Source organism: Protopterus annectens, chromosome 2.part1 (assembly GCF_019279795.1).
Source record: "Protopterus annectens isolate FY-2018-M chromosome 2.part1, PAN1.0, whole genome shotgun sequence".
Lineage (NCBI taxonomy): Eukaryota > Metazoa > Chordata > Ceratodontiformes > Protopteridae > Protopterus > Protopterus annectens.
This window is the reverse complement of record NC_056729.1, coordinates 139,727,035-139,752,817: the sequence shown is the minus strand read 5'-3', so window position 1 is coordinate 139,752,817 and position 25,783 is coordinate 139,727,035. Positions and strand designations below refer to the sequence as shown.

The 25,783-nt window shown below is 38.4% G+C and overlaps 1 protein-coding gene across 7 annotated transcripts in view; it reads right to left on the bottom strand.

The window, feature by feature from the left end:
- The window catches only part of SLIT2 (slit guidance ligand 2), a 1,414,056-nt gene that overhangs the window by 365,520 nt on the left and 1,022,753 nt on the right, over positions 1-25,783 (bottom strand). For 5 of the 7 annotated variants that reach the window (XM_044062070.1, XM_044062072.1, XM_044062074.1 and 2 more), the window contains exons 13-15: positions 5,906-6,049; positions 5,605-5,768; positions 4,870-4,893 (exon numbers count right to left, since the gene is read on the bottom strand). In XM_044062070.1, the coding sequence (XP_043918005.1) occupies positions 4,870-4,893; positions 5,605-5,768; positions 5,906-6,049 (332 nt within the window). The remainder of the gene's footprint in view (positions 1-4,869; positions 4,894-5,604; positions 5,769-5,905; positions 6,050-25,783) is intronic. The other 2 variants (XM_044062071.1, XM_044062073.1) reach the window with 1 other exon arrangement.

Genomic DNA, 25,783 nt, shown 5'->3' with positions numbered 1-25,783 from the left:
CCCCAAGTGGGGTGCTGTGCCCCCCACTCCCCCCGCTATTTAAATATACCAACTCTTGAGATCGCACTACAGTGCAGAAAAGGGAAATTTTCCCATTCCGCACTGTACGGAGATCTCCGTTAAAACGTTCCAACTTTCAAAGGTTCAGTCATATAGTATTGACCATATCACTCAAACTTTTGAAAGTTCGAGCATCCAGTATAGACTGAAATATACAAGTGAGGAATTAGGCCAAATTTGAAATTAGATGCACCAAAACCATGTGATTCCATGAAAAAGAAACTCAATTCTCTCAAATCCTAAACATTTTTTGGTCTGTGGTAAAAAAAAAAAAAAGGAAAAACAGTCAGGTATGCTGCAACAATAAACCTCCTCAAATTCCTCTGGCTCTTGCTGATGAATTCACTAAAATGCCTAACCACATGATTCCCACTAACTCAAATCCATTTAATACTGAACTTCTCTCCCCTTCATTCTACTCTTCTACTTCAAAAAAAGTCTCCCTCAGAAAATTGAAAATCCTATTGAATCCTGTACACCAAATATGCTACACCAGTCCGTGCTGTTGTTTGTCTTTGGTTCATTAAAATCTTCAGTCAACAAAATATTGCCCACTAGTTTCAACATGTTGTTTAGCTTTTCTGAACTTAGCAATCTATTTTTCTCTGTGTGGAATCATCCCCATACCTGAGTCTGCCTTATCACTCCTTACCAGGAGTTCAGATTTTAGGACAATTTCCATTTTCCCTCCAGGTTATAAAAATGTAGCTGCAAGATGTTTATCTATAGGCCACACTATTTGTACAGCTATTACATAGTTTCAGTGCACAGGCATGTATTAATTGAAAGATATAGCATCTTCATGGCCCTTCCTTTTTTCTTTGACTTTATTATTACTGCTACTAACCAGGAAAATCTTAAATAAATAAGCCTTCTTTATCATATTAAGTATGCAGCTCTGTAAATTACTCTCCAATCCTCAGTTCCCGCCATTGTTACATCTTTAGAACATTTAGCACTGTATAGTTTCAAAACTACTTCCAAAACCAGATGCCTTACAGTCAAAGTCAATTTTGCTTTTTCCTTCAGCCTGTAAATTATTCTCAAGTGTACCACAAAACTTGTTCCTTGGTTACTCACTATTCAGCAATCTTCCACAGCCAATCAGAACAATCTCTTTTTGACCTTTACAACCTGGCTCTCTTTTTCTTATCTAAACAGCCAATTCTCTACTGTCATAAAATCAAATACTATTTTGATTGGCACTCCCCCTACCTTAATAGATTCCTTAACCCCTCCCCACATTTTTCCATAAATAACCTCATAATTGAAAACCCATAATACATACTTGCTCTTGACTCTACAATATATCAAAACATAGTGACCTAACTAGATAAAAAAAATCATCCAAAGACTGGATCCATCTCAGTGTGGATTTGTCAAGGACAGGTCATGGCTTACTCGTCTTGTGGATTTTTTGAGAAGTTCACTAAGGTAATGGATGAAGCCAAAATGGTATTCCCTGCACACCTCAACTTGGCCAATGCTTTTCACACAATTCCCCACTCAGGCATAGTAGAAAAGCTAAATAAACTGGGATTAAACCCCTGTGTCACCCACTGGATTGCCAACTAGCTCACGGTTAGGATGCAGGTAATCAAAATAAGAGTAGGAGATGTTACCTCCACAAAGAGACCAGTCACCAGTGGAGTCTCCCAGGCTTTTGTGCTGGGACATGTCAAGTTTAGCATCTACTTTTCTGATCTAAAAGCTAATATCAAAGGGCTCTGGCTAAACACATTTGCAGATGTCTGCAAGCTAGGAGCAGTCATTGAATCCCCAAATGACTTTGCAATCTTGCAGGAAGGTTCGTCTCAAATACAGCAAACTCTCAGTTAACCGGCACCCATGGGAATTGGTAGATGCCAGATAACTGTAGTTTCTGGTTGCTTCAGAGTTACTATTAAAAATAGGCCTGACTAATACTGTACCCTATACTATTTGTTTGGTTTGACTTGTTCTTAGGTTGGGGAGAGAGGGAATTTATTCCTAGCTTCCTTTTTAAAACTCTTAAACTCTAAAAATGTAAGGTATGTTTCTGTGTGTGTGTGTGTGTGTGTGTGTGTGTGTGTGTGTGTGTGTGTGTGTGTGTGTGTGTGTGTGTGTGTGTGTGTGTGTGTGTTGGGGGACAGAAAGTGCAACACATGAAAACTGCACTGTATTTTTTCAATTTTTTTTTCTGGTTGCTTGAGAGGTCTGGTTGCTTGAGTTATGGTTAACTGAGAGTTTACTGTAAATAACTGGTGCAGAATTTATATACTAAAACTTAATGCCAAAAAATGCATTATTGTATCCTTTGGGAAGTCATCTACCCCAATGAACTACTACATTGAAAATACACCCTTAAGAGTTGACCAAGTTATTCAGGATTTGGGAACTTATGTGGACAGTGACCTAACTTTCGCCCAACATATGTCTATTGTTGTAAGAAAGTCCTACATTGCACAGCTTATAAACAAAGGGATTGTGTATAGATATAGGGATGTCATTGTCTCCCTTTACAAAGCCCTCATTAGCCAGTCATTGAATATAATGCCCCCTTTGGCATGTATCTGTCCAGATTTATGCAACAACTGAAATACCCACACAGACACTTTACTAAAAGGATACATGACCTAAACATGTCCTACATGGACCAACTCAAAGCCCTTTCACTATACACGGTATCCTACAGACTGCTAAGAGGTGACCTGTGTCTGGTATATAAGGCATCCTCAGACCCATTACTGATGGATGCACATCAGCTAGTCGAATGGCTTCAGAAATACTCAGTCTGAGGATCTAAAACTCTACTGCAATATCAACATAATGGTTTGGCAGGACAGGTATATCTCACAGAGGATACCAATGCTGTGGAACAGACTCCACATCCACATAAAACAAAGTTTATCCTTGTCCATATTAAAGCAAAAATTAGATCTATGGATGGAAAACAGAAAATGTACCTCAGGACTATCCCCTTTACTACTGATTGACAGAGCCAGCTCCTAAATGCTTTATCCCATGCATGGATCCCCTCCAATTATCTATGGAATGATCCCAGTTGTTACCATTAGGGGGAATATATAATTACTGATCATAGGTTGGGTAAGAACAATATAACACCAAATGGGATAGGTTAATTTGAGCACAAAAAGGGAAACTGGCAGGTCTTAAAATGGCCCACAAGCACAGCTATCCTAGTACTTACCTATAAACTTACGGACCTATAAAAATGAGAGTGAACACCTACGTCTGTATTTTTCACCTACAAACCCTGCTGTGCCACTGTCAAAGGATTTCTGCAGCCTCAGCTCAAATATAGAATACAGCAAATTACTTAGTCATCTAAAAGAATTATCTCAACTTCAGATTTTACTAGACTGTAACTGTATATTTATTCTCCTTTCTCCAGCCAGTGAACTCCATTGCACTACCACTCCCTGTTTTTGATGGCTACATGCTCTGGAGAGGATGTCCTTCCACAATAATCTTAGCTGCACATTTTTTCTATCCCATCTACTTCATTTCACGTCATACAATGGTCAGACTGCCATTTCAAAGCTCAAACCCAAGCTGTGGAGCACCTTATCTCCTGAAACCAGATGAAGCGTTACAGAGTGGTATGCTTGCATTCATGTCATGGGTTTCAGAAGCGGTATACTGAAGAGAAACACCAGTGCAGAAGTTTATACTCCTCAAAACTCTTTCTACTTTTACAAGGATCTTGAAAGCATTAAAGTCAATTTTATTGTTGTGGCTTCATGGAGGATGACTGTCTCAAAGTAATAAATTACTTAGCTTTGTTCCACTGACTTACCTAACAACTGCCTGCTGGACGCACTCTCTTCTGTTTCACTGGTTTTATTTTATTTACTTTTTTTTGGATTTTATATCATGAACTACTTAAAGTACAAGATTTCTAATTTTACACTTGAAATGCCGATTAATTAAGGAGTTTTTTTGAAATGGGTGTCTTGATGACATACCTGGAAAACACACCACTGTGTCTCCTTATGGTAGAAGGGATGTACAGTGATACATCATACACTCCCTCCACCACTCTACCAGAGGGCTTTACTGAACCTGAAATGTACTGCAACCCCAGTTTATACAGTGCTACCACTTTCCAGAGCATGACCCTCAACCCAACACCACGTATATCTGTTTCTCAGCATGGCTGTAAGTATCACACCACAGATGGACAACCAGTGTCGGTGAACTGCCACATCCTCACAGAAATGTAAAGAATGGCAAAACACAAGCAAAAATATGCATCCTAATAGAGAATGCAATGGAATAGTATGCATATACAGAAGGGGTCAACCATTTACCTGCATTTGTATTTTGGATACTTTTTTAGGAACACGGAGTTGCTTGTTGCATATCAGATTAATGTTCAGTGTTCATTCGGTTAATAAACCTGTCTATGCAGTAATGCAAGTATAGCATAGACAGTAAGGGTGAAAAAAAATGTCCATGCATTTTTACTATAGTGTGCTGTTGTGTGCCACAGGCAACAGTGCCATTTGGGTGGTGATTCAGTGTATTTTTCATGCAATCATCTATAATATGCAAACTACAGAGAGAGAGAAGCATAGATAAGCATCTGATTGGCTTTGTTACACTACAGGAGATAGTCACTAGGGTGGCAAGGTTGACATGTACATGCAAAGCTTGGAGTTGTGAAAGGTAAAACTGTATAGATAAGTCGTAAAAGGAAACTAGTGTCTACTAAAAGGCATCAAGCATGCATATCTTCTCCAGGGGTTACCACAAATTAGGGTTGGAGGTCCCAGTTAGTAAGTCCAGCAGCAGTATGAAACCTACCTGGAATGAAATACTGTTCCTTAGCTATACAAAAGAAGAAGAAGAAGAAAGTTGTACCTGAGTGTCAGCAGGAAAAAGAAATGAATTATTAGCTTAGCAATGCTCGATGGCAAATGTTAATCTAAGGAAATAACTTAAAAAGTTGTCTTTTCTAGAAGCTGGAGTGTAAGCTACTGCTGTTAGCACTGATACTTGCAAAAGCTAAACACAGCCACTGGTTCTTCAGATGGCAGAAGGTATATTAAAAAACAAACTTGGCTAGCATAAGAAAAAGGCTTATGAATGGGTATAAAATCACAGAACTTAGCAGAAGAAATGAAAATTCAAGAAAATAGCAGACATGCTTCAAACCAGTTTCAAATAACAGCTCCTTGTTATGCCCATTGATTGCACTTCCAAATTCTGAATGATGTAGGATTTTGGGAGATTAAGAGAACAATGCTCGTAATATGCAATTTTCATGCTAATATTACAAACAAAACTAATCATTTTTAACATCAGGTCATGATATTTTTATGTCTAATCAGAATCAGGGCATTGGACTAACTAAATTTATTTCAAGATTTTTGACATCTGTAAACGTAACTGCTTTCCTCACTCCTATGAAACAAAAGCACAGCAAAAATTATATGCATAATTGAATAATTCATTTTAATGCCAGATGCATTTTTAGAACTGTTATGTGTCTCTTTTATGAAAAAAAAAGAACAATTGCAGCTGAACTAATTAAATTACCTGAGCAACGGAATTTCTTGCTTTTGATCTGGCCAATCCTTTTGTTTGCAAGACGGCGGGGGCTTGTGCAACGGGCACCACTAGTCTCAATGGGGTTTGCATGTAGATAATCCGCCAACCACTTCAGATGGCAGTCACAGATAAATGGGTTCTGAGCCAAATGCCTTTAAGGGATAAGATGTGAACAATAAGGAAACTGATTTATACTCCATCTCTTAAATTTGTGTGTTAATCTGCATCAATGCACAGATAGTCAAAAGTCAAGAATTTATGCATAGCAGTTGCACAGAGTTATACTTACAAAGTCTGAATGGCTCGAAGTGGAGCGAACGTGCCTTTTGCAATAGTTTGTAGTTTGTTGTCATACAAAGAGAGAAGGTTCAAGTTGTGCAAGTCCTGAAAGGCATCTACTCGCAAACAATTAATCTTGTTGGCATTTAGCAATCTGTCAAAAAGTCAATAAATGCATATTAAAAGTTAATGACTGAAATGCCTTCATAGCTAAAGTCTTTAAACTTATTGTAGAGTTAAATGTTCACTGGGCTCATATTAAGGTGATCGATTCATTTATGCCCTCTGCATGACAGGCCACATTCCTCATTGCTAGTTTACTGCAAAGGTCAGCTGTCTTGAATTCTAATATATGTCCAAAGCATGTTCAGCCTTCAGCATGTGTGTGCACTGCCTAGGTGTCAGACAACTGTCATTCCAGAACGACCTTACCTTTTGCACTTTATAATTTCATGATTCTGCTTATTGTACAGGTTGCTTTGGCAAACATACTTTGGGATACCAAAGACTAAATAGTTATTCTTTCTAAAATAATATCAGACCATAAGGCCTTCTTCAGCTATGTCAGAAACCTCAAAGGCAGCACACAGCAGTGTATTAAACTGGTGGTTAATGGTGCCACATTCACTGATACAGGCAAAATAGCCAATCATCAGTTGCAAATTTACCCCCACAATCACCCCAACCATCACCCAAGAAATACCTTCAAACATAACCCCTCCAACTATAAATAGAGAGCATGTCCTAGTTTCGCTTGCTAAGGCCAGGAATACAGCCTTAATGAGCCTCAGTATGCCTCCTGAATAGTCTAAAATATGACCTATCAGGGCCACTGGAGTTACTATTTAACTACAGTCTTAAAACAGGCTTTGTGCCAGGAGAATGGAGGACTACAATGGTCATCCCTCTTCTTAAGGATGGACCACCAACTGATCCCAGAAACTAGAGACCCATTAGTCCAGCTAGTCTTATCTGCAAACCCATAAAAAGAATTATCATGGAAATGATCAACAAAGACATAGGAGACCTTCAGACACTGGATCCATCCAACTTTGGCTTTGTCAAATGAAGGTCATGTCTGCTGAACCTGGGGAACTTCTTTGAGAAGATCTCCAAGATAATAGATGAGGGTAAAACAGTGCATACTGCCTATCTTGACCTGGCTAGGGCATTTGATACAACACCCCACTGTAGCATTGTTAACAGACTAATAAAAACAGGCATAATCCACCTATAAACATGCTGGATAGCCATCTGGCTTACAAATAGGACCCAGGAAGTTAGGATTGGTGAGACCACCTCCTCAAAGAGGCCAGTCACCAGTGGAGTCCCTCAAGGCTCTGTTTTATGCTCGCCACCTTTGGCATCTACTTCTCAGAAGTTAAGGCTAATTTCAAAGGCGTCTGGCAGACCAAGTTTGCAGATGATTACAAAGTGGGAGCAATCATAGAATGCCCCCAAGAAACTAACATTTTACAAGAGATTCTAACACAAATGACTGGTGCCAAAACCACGGCTTAAAACTCTATGCCAAGAAATGCATTATAATACCTTTTAGGAAATCGGCCATCCCAGGAAACTATGTCATATATAAAACACCCCTAGAGTTGAACCCCTAGTCAGGGTTCTAGGAACACATGTAGACAGTTACCTGGCCTTCGACCAACATATTTCCAAAGTAGTAAGGAAATCCTTATATGTTGCTCAACTTATAAGTAAGTGCATGGCATCTAGATCTGTTGAAGTCATTTTACCACTATACTGAGCCCTCATCAAACCCATCAGTGAGTATAATAACCTTTGGTATATTCCTGACCAGACGCATGCATCAACTGTAATATCCACAGAAGTTCCTTTCAAAAAGAATACATGGCATAAACATGAAGTCCTATGCAGATCACCTCATAGCCCTATCTCTATACTCGGTCTCCTACACACTACTGAAAAGTGATCTATGCCTGGCATACAAGGTACCCCTGGACTCCACTGTGATGATCCTTTTGAACATCTACAAAACTAACAGCATCAGGACTACTAGATCTAAAACTCTAAATATTGTTAGCAATGTAAATAGGTCCTGTTGGAGAGACAGATATTTATCACAGAGAATTCTCTTCTCTGGAATAGGTTCTCCAACCATGTGAAACAAAGTCCATCCCCAATGCTATTTATATGTAACTTGGGCCACTGGATGGAAAATTGAAAGTTCATCCTTGGTCTGGCGCCCACATCTCTGAGGCAGTCAGTAAATCATGTTGTAACCAATAATCTCCCCTCTATAAACATCTAAAACATATAACTTGTGGGACACATTTGGATTGCATGGCTAGGCCTATAAAGGCTCTAGTGGTCATTAGCCTTGTATAGACCTGTGGACCCATGAGCTTATTAAGACTGATACTGCCATTTAGTTTGGTTTTGCTAATGTAGTTAATATATTTCAACATCACTAGCCAAGTTACAAAAGTATGTCAACTGTGTTTCAGGGATCATTGTCCAAGCATTTCAAATATAATTTAAAAATGTGAATTCAGTTTGTGGGATAAGCAGGATATAAAGGCACTAACAAGTTCCAATACATATTATAAAAGTTATAAATATATCACAGAGCACTTATTTACAGCCTTATCTGTACATAATTACATCATGCAAAATCAGTTGATTTACGTATGCAGTAACTGACTGTTGCAAATTTTAATGCTAAAGCTATCCTTTCTTAATGAAGAAGGATTTCATTTTCAATATACCTTGCAATTCAGAGAGATTCTTACCATCAGTGCTAACTGGCTAATACTGGTTAGCCAGCTGTTCAATGGAGAGAATCTCCAACTGAGAGACAAGGTAAAGCCACTCAGGGAAACACCTCATTAGTGGCCAGTTTACCATGTTTCAGCAATATACTGTCAGATCTAGCTGTGATCTAGTGCTCTCCCTACCGGCCCAGGCATTGTGTCAGTATAGGCACACACCAACATATATATGCATGCATAGACTCATACACATACAGCAATATGTATGTTTCTGCTGGCACACACAAATGCACAGACAGGCAAACACACACACACACACACACACACACACACACACACACACACACACACACACACACACACACACACACACACACACAACTTTGTAATACCTACTGTAATCATGGTATGAGTAGCGACCTTTCAATATGGATGAATGGGTGAATGCTGCTGTTTTTTTGATTGCACTTACTTTTTCTTCCTTGTGAAGAAATTAATATGGTAGAGTTATTCTCTGAACCACTATACCACATTAATCCACTGTCAGTGCCACTTCTGGAGGAGAGCACATGGCTAATTTGCATTAGCCAAGTCCCCATATTACCTAATTTGCATACAACGTCATCAGCAAATGACTGTTGGCACTATGACCACTTCCAGCATAAAATTATATCTGAAGTATGATCCAGGAATCACTCAGACTTAATTTTATACAGAAACCTTTGGAGTTAAGGCTCACCATAGTGTATTAACAGATTCAGCAGGATCTGTGAGAAATGTAAGCTATGGTACATACCATTAATAAAAGGCATAACTTTTTTTCAGCTTTGCTTGTGCCATGTCAGAGGCTCTTATGTACAAATAAAATATATAGTTCTCTCCCTTTGCAGATGAAAAAGCCACATTACCAAGCTTTGATTATTGCATACATAATTATTATGGTTTTCATATTTTTGAAAGGGAATCATAATTAGCTAAGAGAACATTACAAATGAAACAACTACCCATCATTTCACAGTAGTCAATTCTATTGTGTCCTCTACTAAAGTTTTTTTTAATGCCTAAATACAACACTCTACAACAAATGTGCAAGTGTTTTCTACTAAGGGATAGAAAACTTCTTCGGATATGCATCAGAAAAAAAGGAGAGTTAATCTTTCTGCATATTATGGGGTTTACAGAGGAGGAACATACTGAAATCCCTTTTTAACAAAATTATTATCCAGCGGTAGCATTGTTGCCTCACAGCAAGAGGTTCTCCCGTTAGATTCTCAGCTGGAGTGCGCGGAGTGCCTTCTGTGTGGAGTCTGCATGTCCTCCCCGCTGTTGGGTGGGTGTTTGAAAGACATGCATAAATGGGCGTGCCTTTGTTGAAGGTTGAACGTCGAGCTGGCACCTCGGCGTTCGTGAAAATCTACTGCCGATCATTAGCGGACCGGAGTTCCACTGTGGCGACCCCTAACCGGGAAAAGCCGAAAGACAACAACAACATTATAATCCACAAAATGTCAATGAATTATGAGTGATGCAAAATTAGCAATTAGGCAACCTATAATAGTCAACAAATACAATATAAGTTGAACATGTGGTTTCATCTCTGACACATTGTTTCAGTCTATGTATATTGAACCACAAACGCTTAAGTGCCTTTAATGGTCATATGTCTAGTTTATCAAGGCTTTGTGTAGTCTGGCACTTAGATTTTTATAAGTATATATACATACATACATACACAAACAAGCACAGACACGCACACACATACACACACACACACACACACACACACATACACACATACACATGTATATATATATATATATATATATATATATATATATATATATATATATATATATATATGTATGTATATACACACACACACACGTATAGATCTATATATATATATATATATATATATATATATATATATATGTATATATATATATATATATATATATATATATATATATATATATATATATATATATACATGTATATATATATATATATATATATATATATATATATATATATACAGTCTTTCTATTTCCAATGTCTGATAACAGTCAGTCCTCATATGACCTGATCAGGCAGTTTATTATAGTTATGAGAGGCCATCAGCTAGGCAGTCATCAGTTTTTTTTTTTTTCATTTAAGACTTAATCCATGATCCCCCATGGTAACTGATAGGTTTGACACATAATACCCGTTTTCCCATCATGTCTTATTTTGTCTACATTGAATGTTGTTTGGCATGCATTTACCTTCCATAGCTCAGTAACTGTTGGCATACTCATATTCAGCACCTGATGGAAGTCAGTGCAGCAGTGAACCTAATTACTTCCCTCCTCCTAGGATGGATGAGCTGGTACTGGCTGTTAATGTTCAACTTCCCGCATCAGTACGGCAGTGCTTGGGTCACTAACTGACCCCATGTCATCTGGATCTCATTTAGGTCTTCATCCGTCTGTGCCTTGGAACTGGTAGTTTACCATTCTGGCATTTGTTGTGCTAAGTGTACGACTTACATTTCCAGAGATATGGTGTGATGTATCAGGAAGCTTCATTATGATCTGTTATTTTTGGAAAAGACTGCATCTGCAGTTTGAGTTCTTTTGCTTCGGTAAGAGAAGGCTGCAAGGTGGGGGCCAGAAACAGTTTTTGGTGTTGTGCTGTTTGTCTTTCCTTCATTGTTGTATGATTATGGAGCTAGTATAAATAAGTAGGTGTATGGGGAGCAGGGGAGTGTCCCCCCCCCCAACAATAAATGCTTAGTTTGTTTTCCACAAATATTGATGTTTATGTAATATCAATGTTTATTTATCAGTGTTCTCAGATGCATGGTTAATATTTGTGATACTGGGTTATCGGTCATGTACAAATATATGAAATAATCAGAAATTCTGTAACATGGTAAATGATACAGGGAAGATGTCAAAGAAATACTGATATAGTGGCAATATAATGAAAACATGAGTTGATTTTATGCTGATCGGATGTAAAAATATCCTAATTTATATTGAAGGATAGAGAGAGTAAAGCATAACTCCCATCATGCCACAGGGAGCAGGCATTTATTTTACTCTACCTGTAAATGCTTTTATTTTTGTTGCTTTTGACATTTTGGTTTTAGACTTTTGTAGCTGAATGGATCTGTGAGGATTCCCTTAAAATCTTTCCTGAGTGCAAATGAAGCCACTAAAATGATGGCACTAAAAATACTGTTAATGCCTAATATATATATATATATATATATATATATATATATATATATATATTTATATATATATATATATATATATATATATATATATATATATAAAATATATATGATATATAATATATAATACACAACATATAATTCATAATACATTATGAGATGATCATTTTTAATCTCCTTACTTCCCTTTATTTTATTTGTCTCTCTCTCTCTCTCTCTCTCTCTCTCTCTCTCTCTATATATATATATATATATATATATATATACACACACACACACACACACACACACACACACACACACACACACACACACACACACACACACACACATGTATGTTGAAGTTGGTATATATATTTAGCAGGGGTGGTGAAAGTGGTGCAAAGGGACTTGCCTCCTGCAAAAAATATGCTTTTGCTTTTTTTTTTCAATCATTTGTAGCTCTCTTATATGCATATATTATAGGGTTGCCACCTTTTCAAATGTCCAAAGTGGGACATTTGTGGTACAAATGTCAGATTTTGCAGGCCGAAACATACCCATGGCCGGTACAAAGGGCAGAACTTCACTTTTTTGCCCAAGTAAAATATTATTCTTGTAGCATTTTAGTTGCTTATTCTGTTTCTTATAACATTTAGGTGTTTCATATTCAGAATAACTGTTTTATGCAACTATTACATAAAATATAGAAAATAATTTTGTCCTAAAATCTCAGGACATTTGCCATTTTCACAATTTTTTTGCAGGACACAACTGGCCAAAGAGGGACTGTCCCTCGCAAAGTGGGACAGGTGGTAACCCTAATATATTACGTGTCATGCACTCATATCACAAAACCCACAACACCGAACTTCAGAATACCAAAACAAACAAAAAAAAAACAAAGACTTACAATCCCAAACTGTTGATTTTTCTCAGGGCAAGTAAACACTTTCTCAACTCTTAACGTAAACATACCAGACTATGAAAAAACACGTAGGTGGGGGCTAGGCCCCCCCACCCCACCTAACTGTATATACCAACTCCTGGGTTGCCACAGAGTGTGGAAAAGGGCATATTTCCACATCCTGGAGACAAATCAGCCATTTGGGATTGTAAATCTTCATTATTTTTATATTGTCATTTTGAAGTTCGGTGTTGTGGGATTCGTGATTTAGAATGTGATCCATATAAATATATCAGAAGACTTTAGTTGAATGTTCAAAATATACATTGTATATTCTGGCAGAAGTGACTGAATGTTGGATAACTGCAGTGTGCCGGCACTGCTTTATGTGAGATCAGGGTACAGCGGAAATTGGGAATTTGCCCTTTCCCTGCTGTTATGTAGTCTCAGAGTTGGTAGAAGGATTTCCACATTCCCGAGGTTAACATCCAATTACTGCTACACCACAGTATCCTCCTGCCTCTACATGTAATTCTAGGATACCTGGGGAGACCCTTCTTGACCTTTCTCTAAAGGAGCCTTCACTTCTCCTTCAAGGAGTGTATTGAAGCCAACACTGCTCAACAGACCAGATGATACTAGTGACGTCACTCACCATCCTTAAGAGCTCATACTAGGCATCTACCTTCTGCAAAGTTCACTCATGTCACCAGATCTGGCACTTTTGGAAGTCCATTTGCAATAAAAACAAGAAAATCTTGCTCTCCCTGTCAGACCATGCTAGAGCTGTATATTCCACAGCACATGAAGCAGCCATTGCATCTCACTCAGGTTAGCTGGAGGAATAAAATGGTAGCCTTATGCACAAGGATTCACATTCTATATACCATATGATGCATCATAGCATTGCACTTTGGATGTACATTAACTATGTGGCATAGTGCTGTGGCACTGTGGACATATACATGTCATATGCAACACAAGCCTGCTGGTCACATACATAATGGTGAATGTGCTGGCCACAATTTCAACAACAATTTGCTATAGCAGTTATTATTTGCATAACCACTGATCTAAGTAGCCCTTGTTAGTCTGACAGGAAACTTCAGCACAATCTTGAATAACTTCAATCAACCATGTACATCTATGGATTAGAGAAATGTCAGTTTAGATTCTGTACATTTGCAGGTTTACAGACTGAACGATTCTGTAAAGGAGTCCCACCTAGTAAAATACATCAGTGGAAAAAAAAAACTGTGGTAAATGCTAGTTACACTGCTGAAGACATTGTGATGTATATGTCACTAGAACACAGGACAGTGGCATGGCATTGCACTATCTGTGGTTTGTGGTAGAGAGAGTATGTTGCCACAATGAAAACATTGACAAGAACATGGCACAAGGGATTCAGGTTTCCAGGTCCACATCCTGTGGTATGACTGCATTCTGTAATGCATGGAAGGGGGAGCTTGTGCTTATAGTGGCTGATAAATAGGCGCACATATGGCTATGGGAGCCTGTAGCCATGGGGTACAGTATAGAAACTGAGAGGGTGTGAAATCTGTGAACTGAGCTATTATGCAACATAAATAGATGCTAAAAGAGGAAGGGATAATGACCACAAGTATGATCATTCATCAGCATGCCATATGCACACACTAATAGACATGTTTTCCCACAGGTGTACATGTACCAGCCTTGGCACCCACATGAGACAATGCCTGGAAATGTTCACTACGCAGGAAAAGGATGTGCTTCTACAGGCCCTTCACATAGCTAGCATGTGCCTTCTACCAATGCAGTCACAGGCAAGCAGTTTCAGGACCAGATTTGGCATAGAGTAGAACAGGATGTTGATGTTGAGGGTGAGAATAACAGATTCCTGCAACAATTTGGTGGAGAGCTACTGATATGATTTTCCATGCAAAAGATGAGGCATAGGAGAATGTAATGTACAGGTCCACACCGGGGGTGGAATACCTGCACAGAAGTATATCACTGAGGCTGATGAGTTTTTAGCGCCACATGCTGGTCAGTAGAAGAGGCTTAGATGTAGGAGTTGGACTGGTATAAAGCATTCTTTGTGTGTCAATTGTAGATGCATAGGATAGTAATGTCCACTGCAATTTAGCATAGTACACTGCAATACATTTAATAGGAAGGACTGATCAAGGATTACCTGCATATCTGTTTTTCCAGGCAGCCTGCATGACAAGATATGTCTGTCAAAAATGCTATGCCTGTATTTCAGTGTGTAGAACCAGAAGCATAGCTAGGGAGGGGTGAAGAGGGCAGCCACCCTTGGTGCAAGGTATTTAGAGATGTGATTAGCATTTTTTAGTATGGGACTTTATTGCAATACTGGAATTTAGAAATGAATGCCAACACTGCAATTATAATAAGGACTGAAGAGCTGAGGGTTTTGTGGGCTGTGGGTGGTACAGTACCTGCAGGAAACCACCTGTTACATTTGTAGCAAGCATTTTGCCACAGTTTCAAGTAGGAGAGTTTCTTTTTAGTTTGGTCCACAACTTAGATTTGAGTAGTGCTTGATCAGGGAATAGTAGCAGATACTAGATGAACTATGGCTCAGTGTAGTACTGTGCACGTGTAGGGGGATACTGAAGTATATATGTGGGAGGACAATGGTATCATGTCTGTCCATGCTTTCTAAGGTTCCACTGGTGAAGGATCCAGCACAACAGGACCAAATAGGACTAATTTCAACAGGGCACCTGTGACTGACAATGATGACACCATGCAAGATGCACTGTGCAATGACTCAGGGCTACTCCCTGCAGCACTATGGGTGGTTTCACCTTTCTCTAGCATAACAGTGGTTCATGTAGAGGTACAGGCTGAGCATATAACCTTATCAGGCCATTAAAGACAGCTTCTACTGGATAGTCTGTCATGATGTTCGCTTGTGTCCAGAGGGCACACATCATCTAAACTTTAAGGTGCACATACCCACCTTTGAGAATAGATGTGGGGGAAGGGGGTGTAGTGTTGCCTTAACTCCAGGTTTTTCCCTGATAAGACTGCAACACTTAGCACTAACCAGTGGATGAGCAGATTAGTGATCCAGGCAAAACTGGCTGCTACTCACACCATGGTGGCAACGCTTAGTGTGCTCTGAATGATTCTGGGTCATTGTGTACCAAGTGCCCAGTGAAATGGAGTACAGAAATAGGGAGCAGGTAACACTGCTGAGGTCACTGGAGGAAAATGTCACCTCTTTTGGTACCTGCATATGATATGTTGCAATTACCCTCATATATGCCTTTAGAAGTCATTCCTTCCATACCAGAGATAAGGGTAATATGTGAGGTGGTTACAAGCAGACTGAGTCAAGTCAGACTGCTGAGATTGTTGGAGTCATAGCTTCTCTGTCAGCTGTGGGTGCACAGTCTGCCACACCCTGTGTTGAACAAATCCAGATCATGGTTTATGGTATTCATCCTGCTCAGCACTGGGATGCCTCATAAGGTTTCATGTACACACTTTAACATACTTCTGTCCCTTAAACATCACCTGTGGCTCAGAGGCTGTCATCTCTACTTATGGTCAGTGAACACTTCATGACCAATGGCTCTTATCAGGATCATCTCATGGCATGCCCTGTAAAGGTGGCTAGTGTATCCCTTCCTTGCCATGGAACTCGTAGAGACCTGTCACTTCAAGCCAGACAGTGGATGACACCAGTGTTTCCATATAGGTAGATTGACCCACCACTTGACGATGAGATCTCTGACTCTGTTCAGCTTCACAGGGTGATGCTATTGTGTTCAATCTCAATGACCCTACTCCACCTCACAGTATTATAGTCGCCTATCACTGTCCCCCTCCACCTGTAGAAATGATGAGTGTGATGAATACACCCTGCTCACCCTTTGACTTGTGTGGGTAGAATTATGTCTGAGACACCACATGGCCAGTCCATGGACTGCCTTGCATAGCCTGCCCATGATAATACATAAACCAGTTTATTTTGTGTTCTCTGGGTCATCATCCATAGATGTGGAGTAGGCACCTCTTTGCCAGCACTGTGAAGTATTATGCCCACTTGTGCCTCAGCTGTGGTACTGTTGGTGCTGTGTCCTCTGAGTTTGACACTGTACCCTGCCTTTCCACTGCTGAATGACTAACATCTTGTCCAGATGTTAATGTGGTACTCCAGCTGCTTGTACGTTGCCATATTGTATAGCATTTCATATACAACAGAAATCTTACTGTAGATTTCAGGATTGTACTACAGTGCCCCTCCTTATGCATCTAGGCAGTGGAAGCATCTCTTGAGTAGGCTGATCACCCACTCAGCTGTATTATGTTGTTCCAGAATGTGCTGTATTAAGGCAAACTCCTGCATGGGATGGATGAGGAACATCAGTCAGAGCTCCAGGGCATATCTGGCATTGCCTGCAACACATCAGACAACAGATTATGTGTGGTCTGCTCCCTGCTTGAATGATACATGTGGGTGCAGACCTGTCCATCTAGCCTGTATGTGCACCTAGCAGCTGGAAGATTCTATGGGAAGTCCTTTGGAAAGAACTTGTGATGTAGTTTGGATGTCTCCAAGATGTGAAAAAGATGAGAATTGCCAAGATTGTGCATGGACACATTACGTATAATAAAAACACAAAACGAGCCAGCACTGGACACATTACGTATAATAAAAACACAAAACGAGCCAGCACTGGACACATTACGTATAATAAAAACACAAAACAAGCCAGCACTGGACACATTACGTATAATAAAAACACAAAACGAGCCAGCACAAAGGTTAGGGCAAGCAGAAACCTTCTTTTATTGTGGCATATTCAAACAAATAACTGCAAACCGCTTTCGGCCTAAACAATGGCCTTCATCAGTGCAAAAAGAAAAAAGTTGGAATAGTGCATCCTGGTGTTCTTTATATACTAAAGAATTTAAAGATGTATACACCTAAAAAATCCTATAAAAATTAATTCATGAGAACAACATATAATGAAGATAAAACAAATAAAAAATATATAATAGTAAGTTACCAATAAATTGGGAAGATTAACTAGTTCAAACCATGAAAACCACCAATTCAAATCCATGTATGAATACATAGCCAGCAAAAAGCTTTATCCATATTCATTCAACCCAGGTTTGAACAAAGCACCCAATCTGGTAATCCATAATGCTTCCATGTTATTGAGCTTATCATGCCAGCCTGCCTTAGTCATCCTCGGCAGCTGAATCTTATCTATAATTCTAAATTGAAATTGGGCAGTTTAGTGAGTCAAAGTATGCTTATATAAAGCATTGGTTAACTTTTTAGTTCTGATTGCACTAAGATGCTCACTAATACAAAATCTCAGTGGTCGGGAAGTTTGGCCTACATAAAATGAAGTGCATGTACAGGTGGCCAAATATACCACCCAATCTGAACTGCAATTACCAAAAATCCTAATATTGAAGACCCGTGAAGTGTTAGCACTTGAAAATTCTTTCATTTTGGCCATATACCTGCATGCACTACAGTGACCACAGGGAAATGAACCAATCAGTGGATCCCCAAATAAAGTGGTTTGTATGGATGTAATTGGATGAAATTTTTTGTAATATGTAAAATGTGAATTCATCGTCCTGCCCCTGCGATATGAAAAGACACATGTCTCAGGTAATATGTCAGATAAAAACTCATGTGCTCTCAAAATACCCCAATGATGATTAACTATATTTCTAAATGAAGGAGTATTATTTCCATAGGTTACTGTAAATCTGATGGGTTGTGCTCGAGAACTAGTAGAGGCCTCCTGTTCATGTTTATATGTTAATAGTTGAGAAAGTGGCATGTGCCTAACCTCATGAATGGTTCATTGAAGTCGAGATATATTATATCCCCTCTGAATAAATCTATCACAAAAATCCTGTTCAGATTCCGCATGGGATTTGGTAGATGAACAAATATGTTTCATGCGTATGAATTGTGATTTAGGAATGTTGCTGATGATGTGGCGGGGATGATTACTAGTAGCGTGTAAAAGAGAGTTATACTGTGGAAACTTTCTATGCATGCTTGTAGCCAGAGTATGATCAATTTGTCTGGTTATCTTAACATCCAGAAAGATAATCTCTTGGTATTGGGTCTCCAAAGTAAACTTAATACCCCATAAATTGCTGTTCAAATATTGAACAAACTCATTAGCCAAAAGTGTATCACCCCGCCACACCATCCAACAATCATCTAAATATCTCCTCCAGATGTCCAATTCTGCCAGAAACTTGTTGTTGCCAGTATCATATATGTATATTTGTTCAAAAAAACCCATAAATAGGTCAGCATATATCGGGTCAAAAGATGCCCCCATTGCCGTACCCCTGGTTTGCCAATATATCTGACCATCAAAGAAAAAAATGTTTTTCGTTAATACATATTCAGTCATTTTGATTAGAAAGTTATTAAATCCAACAGAATAGAGCTTTGATTCTTCTAACCAAAAAGCTATAGCTGAAAGTCCGGCCTCATGTGGAATACTAGTATATAGGGAGGCGACATCCAATGTGCAAAGCCACCAATCCGATTCCAACTGAGTATCCTGAATGATGTTCAAAAATTCAGTTGTGTCCTTAAGCCTGGACCTAACCCTAGACAATAAAGGTTTGAGATAGTAAGTAAGAAATGCAGACAAGGACTCCGTAAGAGAGCCTCTGCCTGAAACAATTGGTCAGCCCGGAGGACACGTGGGATGTTTGTGTATTTTCGGCAACAAATACAAGTATTGGGGAATAGGATTTTTGACCTTTAGTTGTTTACAAATATGTTGGTCTATAACCCCTTCTTCTGTGGCCATATCCAGGAAAGAGTCAATAAGTGTTTTAAAATTAGGCGTCGGGTCTACTACCATATGCATATAAAACCTAGCATCAGATAACTGTTTATTGGCTTCGGCAATATACATAACCCGAAACATAACCACAATACCTCCCCCTTTGTCAGCTGGCAAAATGACAATATCGTGGTTGGAACTTAGTTCCTGTAACCCTTTTCGCTCCGATGAAGTCAGATTATGTTTGATAGGCTGGTATCGAGGGGAGAAATGTAAATCTTTGATCACACATTCCCTGAATATGGCCACATGTTTATCCATGGGTGGTTGGAATGTCGACCTCCCAAAATGAAAACCAGAAGAACTTTGAGAGAGGTCAGAATCTGCAAAAAATATTTTGAGATTAATCAATCAGCAAAATTCATTTAATTCATTCACACATAATTGTTCAGAAACAAAGGAGGAAGGCACAAAATTCAGACCCTTGTTAAGAACTTTATTGTGATCAGAGGATAGTTCAAAGGAAGATATATTATGCACATTGTTGATTATTTCACTATCTTCTGTAGTAACTGTTGCAGACTGCAAGCCCCTTCCCCTATGTTTCCTGCCCCCCCCCTGCGTTTCCTATATCTAAAGGGTCTGCTGAGGGTTTACGCTTGGCTACTGGAGACCTCTGATTGGAAGGGCATTCAAAATCTGTGACTGAGGATGTATCCTGATCTGTGACACTGCTGGTAGAAAAAGTGTTTTTCTTCAATATTGATCTAGACCTCTTTTTCTTATTAACTCTCCTAGATGAGTCAAAAAATCTTACATTTCTCTGAACCATGAACGGTTTACCCTTTTCATAATCAGAAGACAGTGATTCCAAAATTCTATACATTAGTGATGGTCTGTGCGACCTACTGCATGTAATCTATTTTTAGTCAGCCTTCAAGCCACTAAGTTCATCCCCTGCTGGCTTTTTTGTGAGTGTATGATAAACACATCAACAACATCATTGTCTTTTCTGTGGCTTAAAACTATAGTTCTAATAGCTTGCAAGGTTAGGGGTCAGAAAACAAACACATTTTCTCATGAACGTAAAAAAAAAGTAGACGGCAGACAATATGCCAGTTGATATTATTCCAGCTTAATGCATGAGAATCTGTAAGTTGTTTTCATTACAGTATTTTGTCTCAATTAGCATATTCTTTATCACAACTTTCAAAATAACACTAGTGTAAAATTATCTTTAAGTTTTATTAATCAGGTTTGTTTTGCTGTCATATTTTGTCTGTGCTTAACGTTTGACAGGACATTAGGTGTGGCAGATGGTACATAATCAGCAACAAAAAACTGATTAGTAGTATTAGTAATATTTACTTAATAGCATGTCAAAATAATGCAGTTTCTTCACATGATCCTTTACCTTTTTCTTTCCAAATTAATTATATTATACTACGTTAGATGGGTCTCCAAAACCTGATTTACTTCACTCCACCCTTCTCCCATCTGTCTTTCATTTGTCTCCTTATAGCCACCCCTACCCATACTTTTCTCATTATTAAATTATATAACTGTTACAATTGTTTAGAATGTCTCCACAATCCTAAAGTTACAAACACAGCTACTCTTCAAATTCTAAGTAAGAAGATACATTCAGGAACAGTCATTCTAAAATTTCAAACTGTACTGGATATGTGAAAACATTGATGTCTATACACACACACACACGCACACACATACACACACACACACATATACACACACACACACACACACACACATATATATATATATATATATATATATATATATATATATATATATATATATATACGGATATCTGTCTCTATATCTATATATCTATTATATATATATATATATATATATATATATATGTGTGTGTGTGTGTGTGTGTGTGTATGTGTATGTGTGCAAACTTCTCATTGTTTATGCTTTGTTTTATGCAGTTTATTTTGAGAGCTCCTTTGGATTTACATGTAGACACAGGTAACAGGCCAAATTCTTATATGACTCAGTTAAATGAAATAATGCATAAGATCTCAGAAATATGCGAGCAACTTACGATGGTCAAAGTTGAACTTCCAGCATTTAAAACCACTTTTATATATCAAGAAGTTTTACACTTGGAGTGTAACAGTCCATGGTAACCAAACACCCCTTACATAACAACGGGCTCTTAACCACAAACCTAGTTCATGCAGTATTTTGCTGACAACTGTGCACACAGGCAGGCATATTGATCAAATTCAATACATGTTCTGAAATAATGCATTATTTTGGAACTTGTATAAAGATTGATTAACATGCTTCCCTGTGCGCACAGTTGTAAATAAAATATCATGTTAGCTAGAAATTTAATTAAGAGCCCGTTTTCATGTAATGGGTGATTAGTTACTATGGACTGTCATATTCTAAGTGTAAAGCTTTTTGATATTTGAAAGAGGTTTTAAATACTGGAAGTTCAGCTTACATTTAGCACTTTTGAGTGCATTAAGGTGACTGAAGCATTTTTAATTTCCGTATATGTTTGTTAAAGGACGGGGTTGGTTGATGTTGGTATTTACTCAATTAATAATGTATCAGCTCCTTAAGGATAGGGCTTTTTACATCATGTGATGTCCTGGATCAGTATTTTAATGTACTGGTTTCAAATGCTATTGTTTGTCTGAGGAAGTCCGGACTGTGTTTGGACGAAAAGCGATTGTTATTAAAACAGGCAGCTTAACGTTTATTAGTCACAGCTTCTTTTTTTTTGCACCAGATGCCTCCAAGATAAATCCAGAGTAAGCAATTACCTTTTCAGAGGAGCCGCTTTCCCTCAAAGAAAAATTAATTATCAGTTTACGCAGTACAGCTAATTACAGCAAAATAGCCGTATTTTCTTTCAGACATATTTACATACCTGTTGTCCTTTTTATCGTACTTACCAGAATAACAGAGTTGCACACACACAATTGCAAATCTTATATACTTGTTTTACATCGTGTAGAAAAACAATCACAAGTGTTACACATCTTTTAAATCAGGTCTGCACAGTTCACATCCTACATGTAACTTACAGATTTATTACAATTTGATGATTTATATACCAGCATCAAAGCTGTACTGAAGGCTAATACCTGATATACCAAAATAGTGAGCTATGTTGCTGTGTTGTATATATGACCTCAAAGAAAAGAAATCATGGCAAACTAATGAATTAAGAATATATAAAATGTACAGAATCTGAACATTTTTAAGTAAAAAAGAAAACACCTGATATATGTTTATGAACTAATTGGACACAATGTTTTTGTGGGCATAAATGTGTTGATTGATGGGAATAGGAGGGAAAGGATAGACCCGACCCTATGCTCTGTAAGGAGCAGCTAAGTTCCATAAATGTGTTGATTGGTGGGAATAGGAGGGAAAGGATAGACCCGACCCTATGCTCTGTATGGAGCAGCTAAGTTCCATAAATGTGTTGATTGGTGGGAATAGGAGGGAAAGGATAGACCCGACCCTATGCTCTGTATGCAGCTGAGTTCCCATGCACGCAAAAATTCAAGGCCAGACACAAATGGTCTCAGTAGTAACAACATGGAAATTCTGGATAATATAGGCAACAATTTCATGAATGGAAATGTTCTATAAGTGAAGCAGGAAGATCACCAGATGGTGGTTTACAAGGATATCTTGCACAAAGCTGTTTTCTTGAAATACAGAGAAATTTAGATGGATTACAAGTAAATGTATTAGGGTTTATGTTTTTTTCACAAAGACTTAGAGTCAGGTTTCAATAAAATAACATGAATATAATGCCCCTCACTTACTCATCCTGTCAAACACTCCTAGACTAACTCTGGAAGAACTGCATTCCCAAACCTTGATCTACCCCCAGGACTGCAAATCCAGTTTGTTGGGTAATAAAAATGGTGGACAGATGACAGATAGCTGCTTTGCAAATGCTTTGTATTGAGACATTCCTGGAGAAAGCTTCTTCTGTCATACCGTACAACCCAATCTGCCCTCAAGTGGCTGTCTGATGTTCCTCATAGAAAAAAACAATGCAGTTTGCTAGCCAGTTGTAAATGGATTAGTTAAAAATTAGCCTGATTTACTTTCTCTGGATGAAAGCCACAAATAAGTGATTTCTCAGAAGGAAAACTTATTCCTCTCCAGCCAGCTAATACCTAAACTGCATGGGGATATACAGGAGGTACAATATCCTGTCCCCTTTGTTCTGGGGTTGAGGAAAAACACATGAAAATGGATGGTCTCATTAAGGTGCACTTCAGACAACACATAGGGTACACATTCTGAGACAGACCTTTGCCTAGTAGAATATTAAAAGTGGATCTGATGTTCTCTGTTTTCATTCTATCCTCAACTGATGAGCTGGGATCCGATCCCTCAAGTCTGACTCGGCCATTGCTAAAGCACGTGGCAACCAAAAAACTGGCTGAGCTTCTCCCTTACCCATAATGTACTTATCCTTAATTACTGCAGATCTTGTTTGCCACTTAATGCAAAAGACGTGGTTGACCATAGCATGGTCAGATAAGTGTTATCATTATCATTTTCAAATCTAGATATTTTTCTAATTTCTGTTAAATTCTTAAAGTTTTTCCTGAAGAGCAAAGTCATCCTCATTGCACCACACCGGCTCCAACAGATTTGGTTCCCCTTCCTTTGGCTTCACTTATTTCACCAACCTTGTGTTCAGGATCCGACTCCAGACCTCCTGTCTCACCTGACAGGTATGAGCCATTCAAACATATCAAACCTCAGGCTGATGGCCTGGCTACTCCAATTCCATTAATAGCCAGACAACCTATGCTCTCTTCCCCTGCCTGACATATACTTTTATCTTCGCATAAATCTTCAACATGTAAACTCTTTTCAGTAAATGGAAAAGATTTGTGTACTGGGCACATCAAAATCATGTTGTACCTTTTTCAGCTCCAATTTGTAACATCCTTGAATTTTTGGCCCTACTTTTTAAAGAAGGAGCTAGATCCTCAACCATTAAAGTTCAGTTAACAGCAATATCAAACTTTCACATTGGGTTTGAGGGTTCCTCAGTAGCCTGTCATAAGTTGAGAAGAGTTTCTTGTGAGACAATCTACTTTTAAGATTTCCTTTTAAAAACCCTAGTCCCCCATGGGACATCAGTCTGGTACTGCAGGTGCTTATACATTCCCCCTTTGAACCAGAAGCAAAGTGTGACCTTAAATATCTTACCTGGAAAATGTTTTTCTAGCAGGCATTACATCTGCTATATGGATTTCAGAACTTCAAGCATTGTCTTCAAAACCTCCATACTTGATTTTTCACAAGAATAAAGTTACATTACGAACCAATACATACTGTCTTCCCAAGGTGATGTCAGAATCCAATATCAATCAGTCCATTAATTTGCCACTTTTCTTCCCCAAATTTAATAAGAAAACCAAATACATGTTACATTTACTGGATGTTAACAGACAATTATGTTTTTACCTGCATAGAACAAAAGATGTAAGAAAAACAGACCAATTGTTTGCTTCCTTTGCAGAGTTGAAATTGGGAAATGAGTTGCCAAAGTAACTTTAGCCAGATGGATGACTGATTGTATCTCATTTATTTATAAAAAATTGGGTGTTACCTTACCACAACAACAGCAACAGGCTCATTCAACTAGATCCATGGCAATGTCTTCAATTTTTCTTTCAATGACATCCATGGACGACATATACGCAGCAGCTACTTTGGCTACTCCTCATACTCTTGTTACTCATTACAAATTAGATCTGGTCTCCAGGGGTAAAGCATCATTTGTTTCAACTGTGCTCATGCCTATCTATCCATGAGTCCACCCAGGAGTTAGGAAGTAGGGGATTCCGTCCTATCAGTTAAGGATAGAAGGATAGAATGAAAATTGACATCAGATAAAGAAGTTATGTACTTACTATAATGTTCCATCTGTGTTGTCCATTTTCATTCTTTCTGAACTCCCCACCCACCAACCCACATCCTTTGCAAACTTCTGGAAGAATGCATTTTTTACTGGATATCACTGTTCTTTATATTGACCTCCAGATATAGTATTTTTATATACTGACTGTATGCAATTTTTTACCTCCTTTTATCTAAGCATAGTAAATATTTCATTTTGGGCAAAAGTCAGCAAACAAGATATGAGGTAACGTAGGGCTGTTGCATTATGGGTAAGGGAGAAGCTCAAGATTTCTTT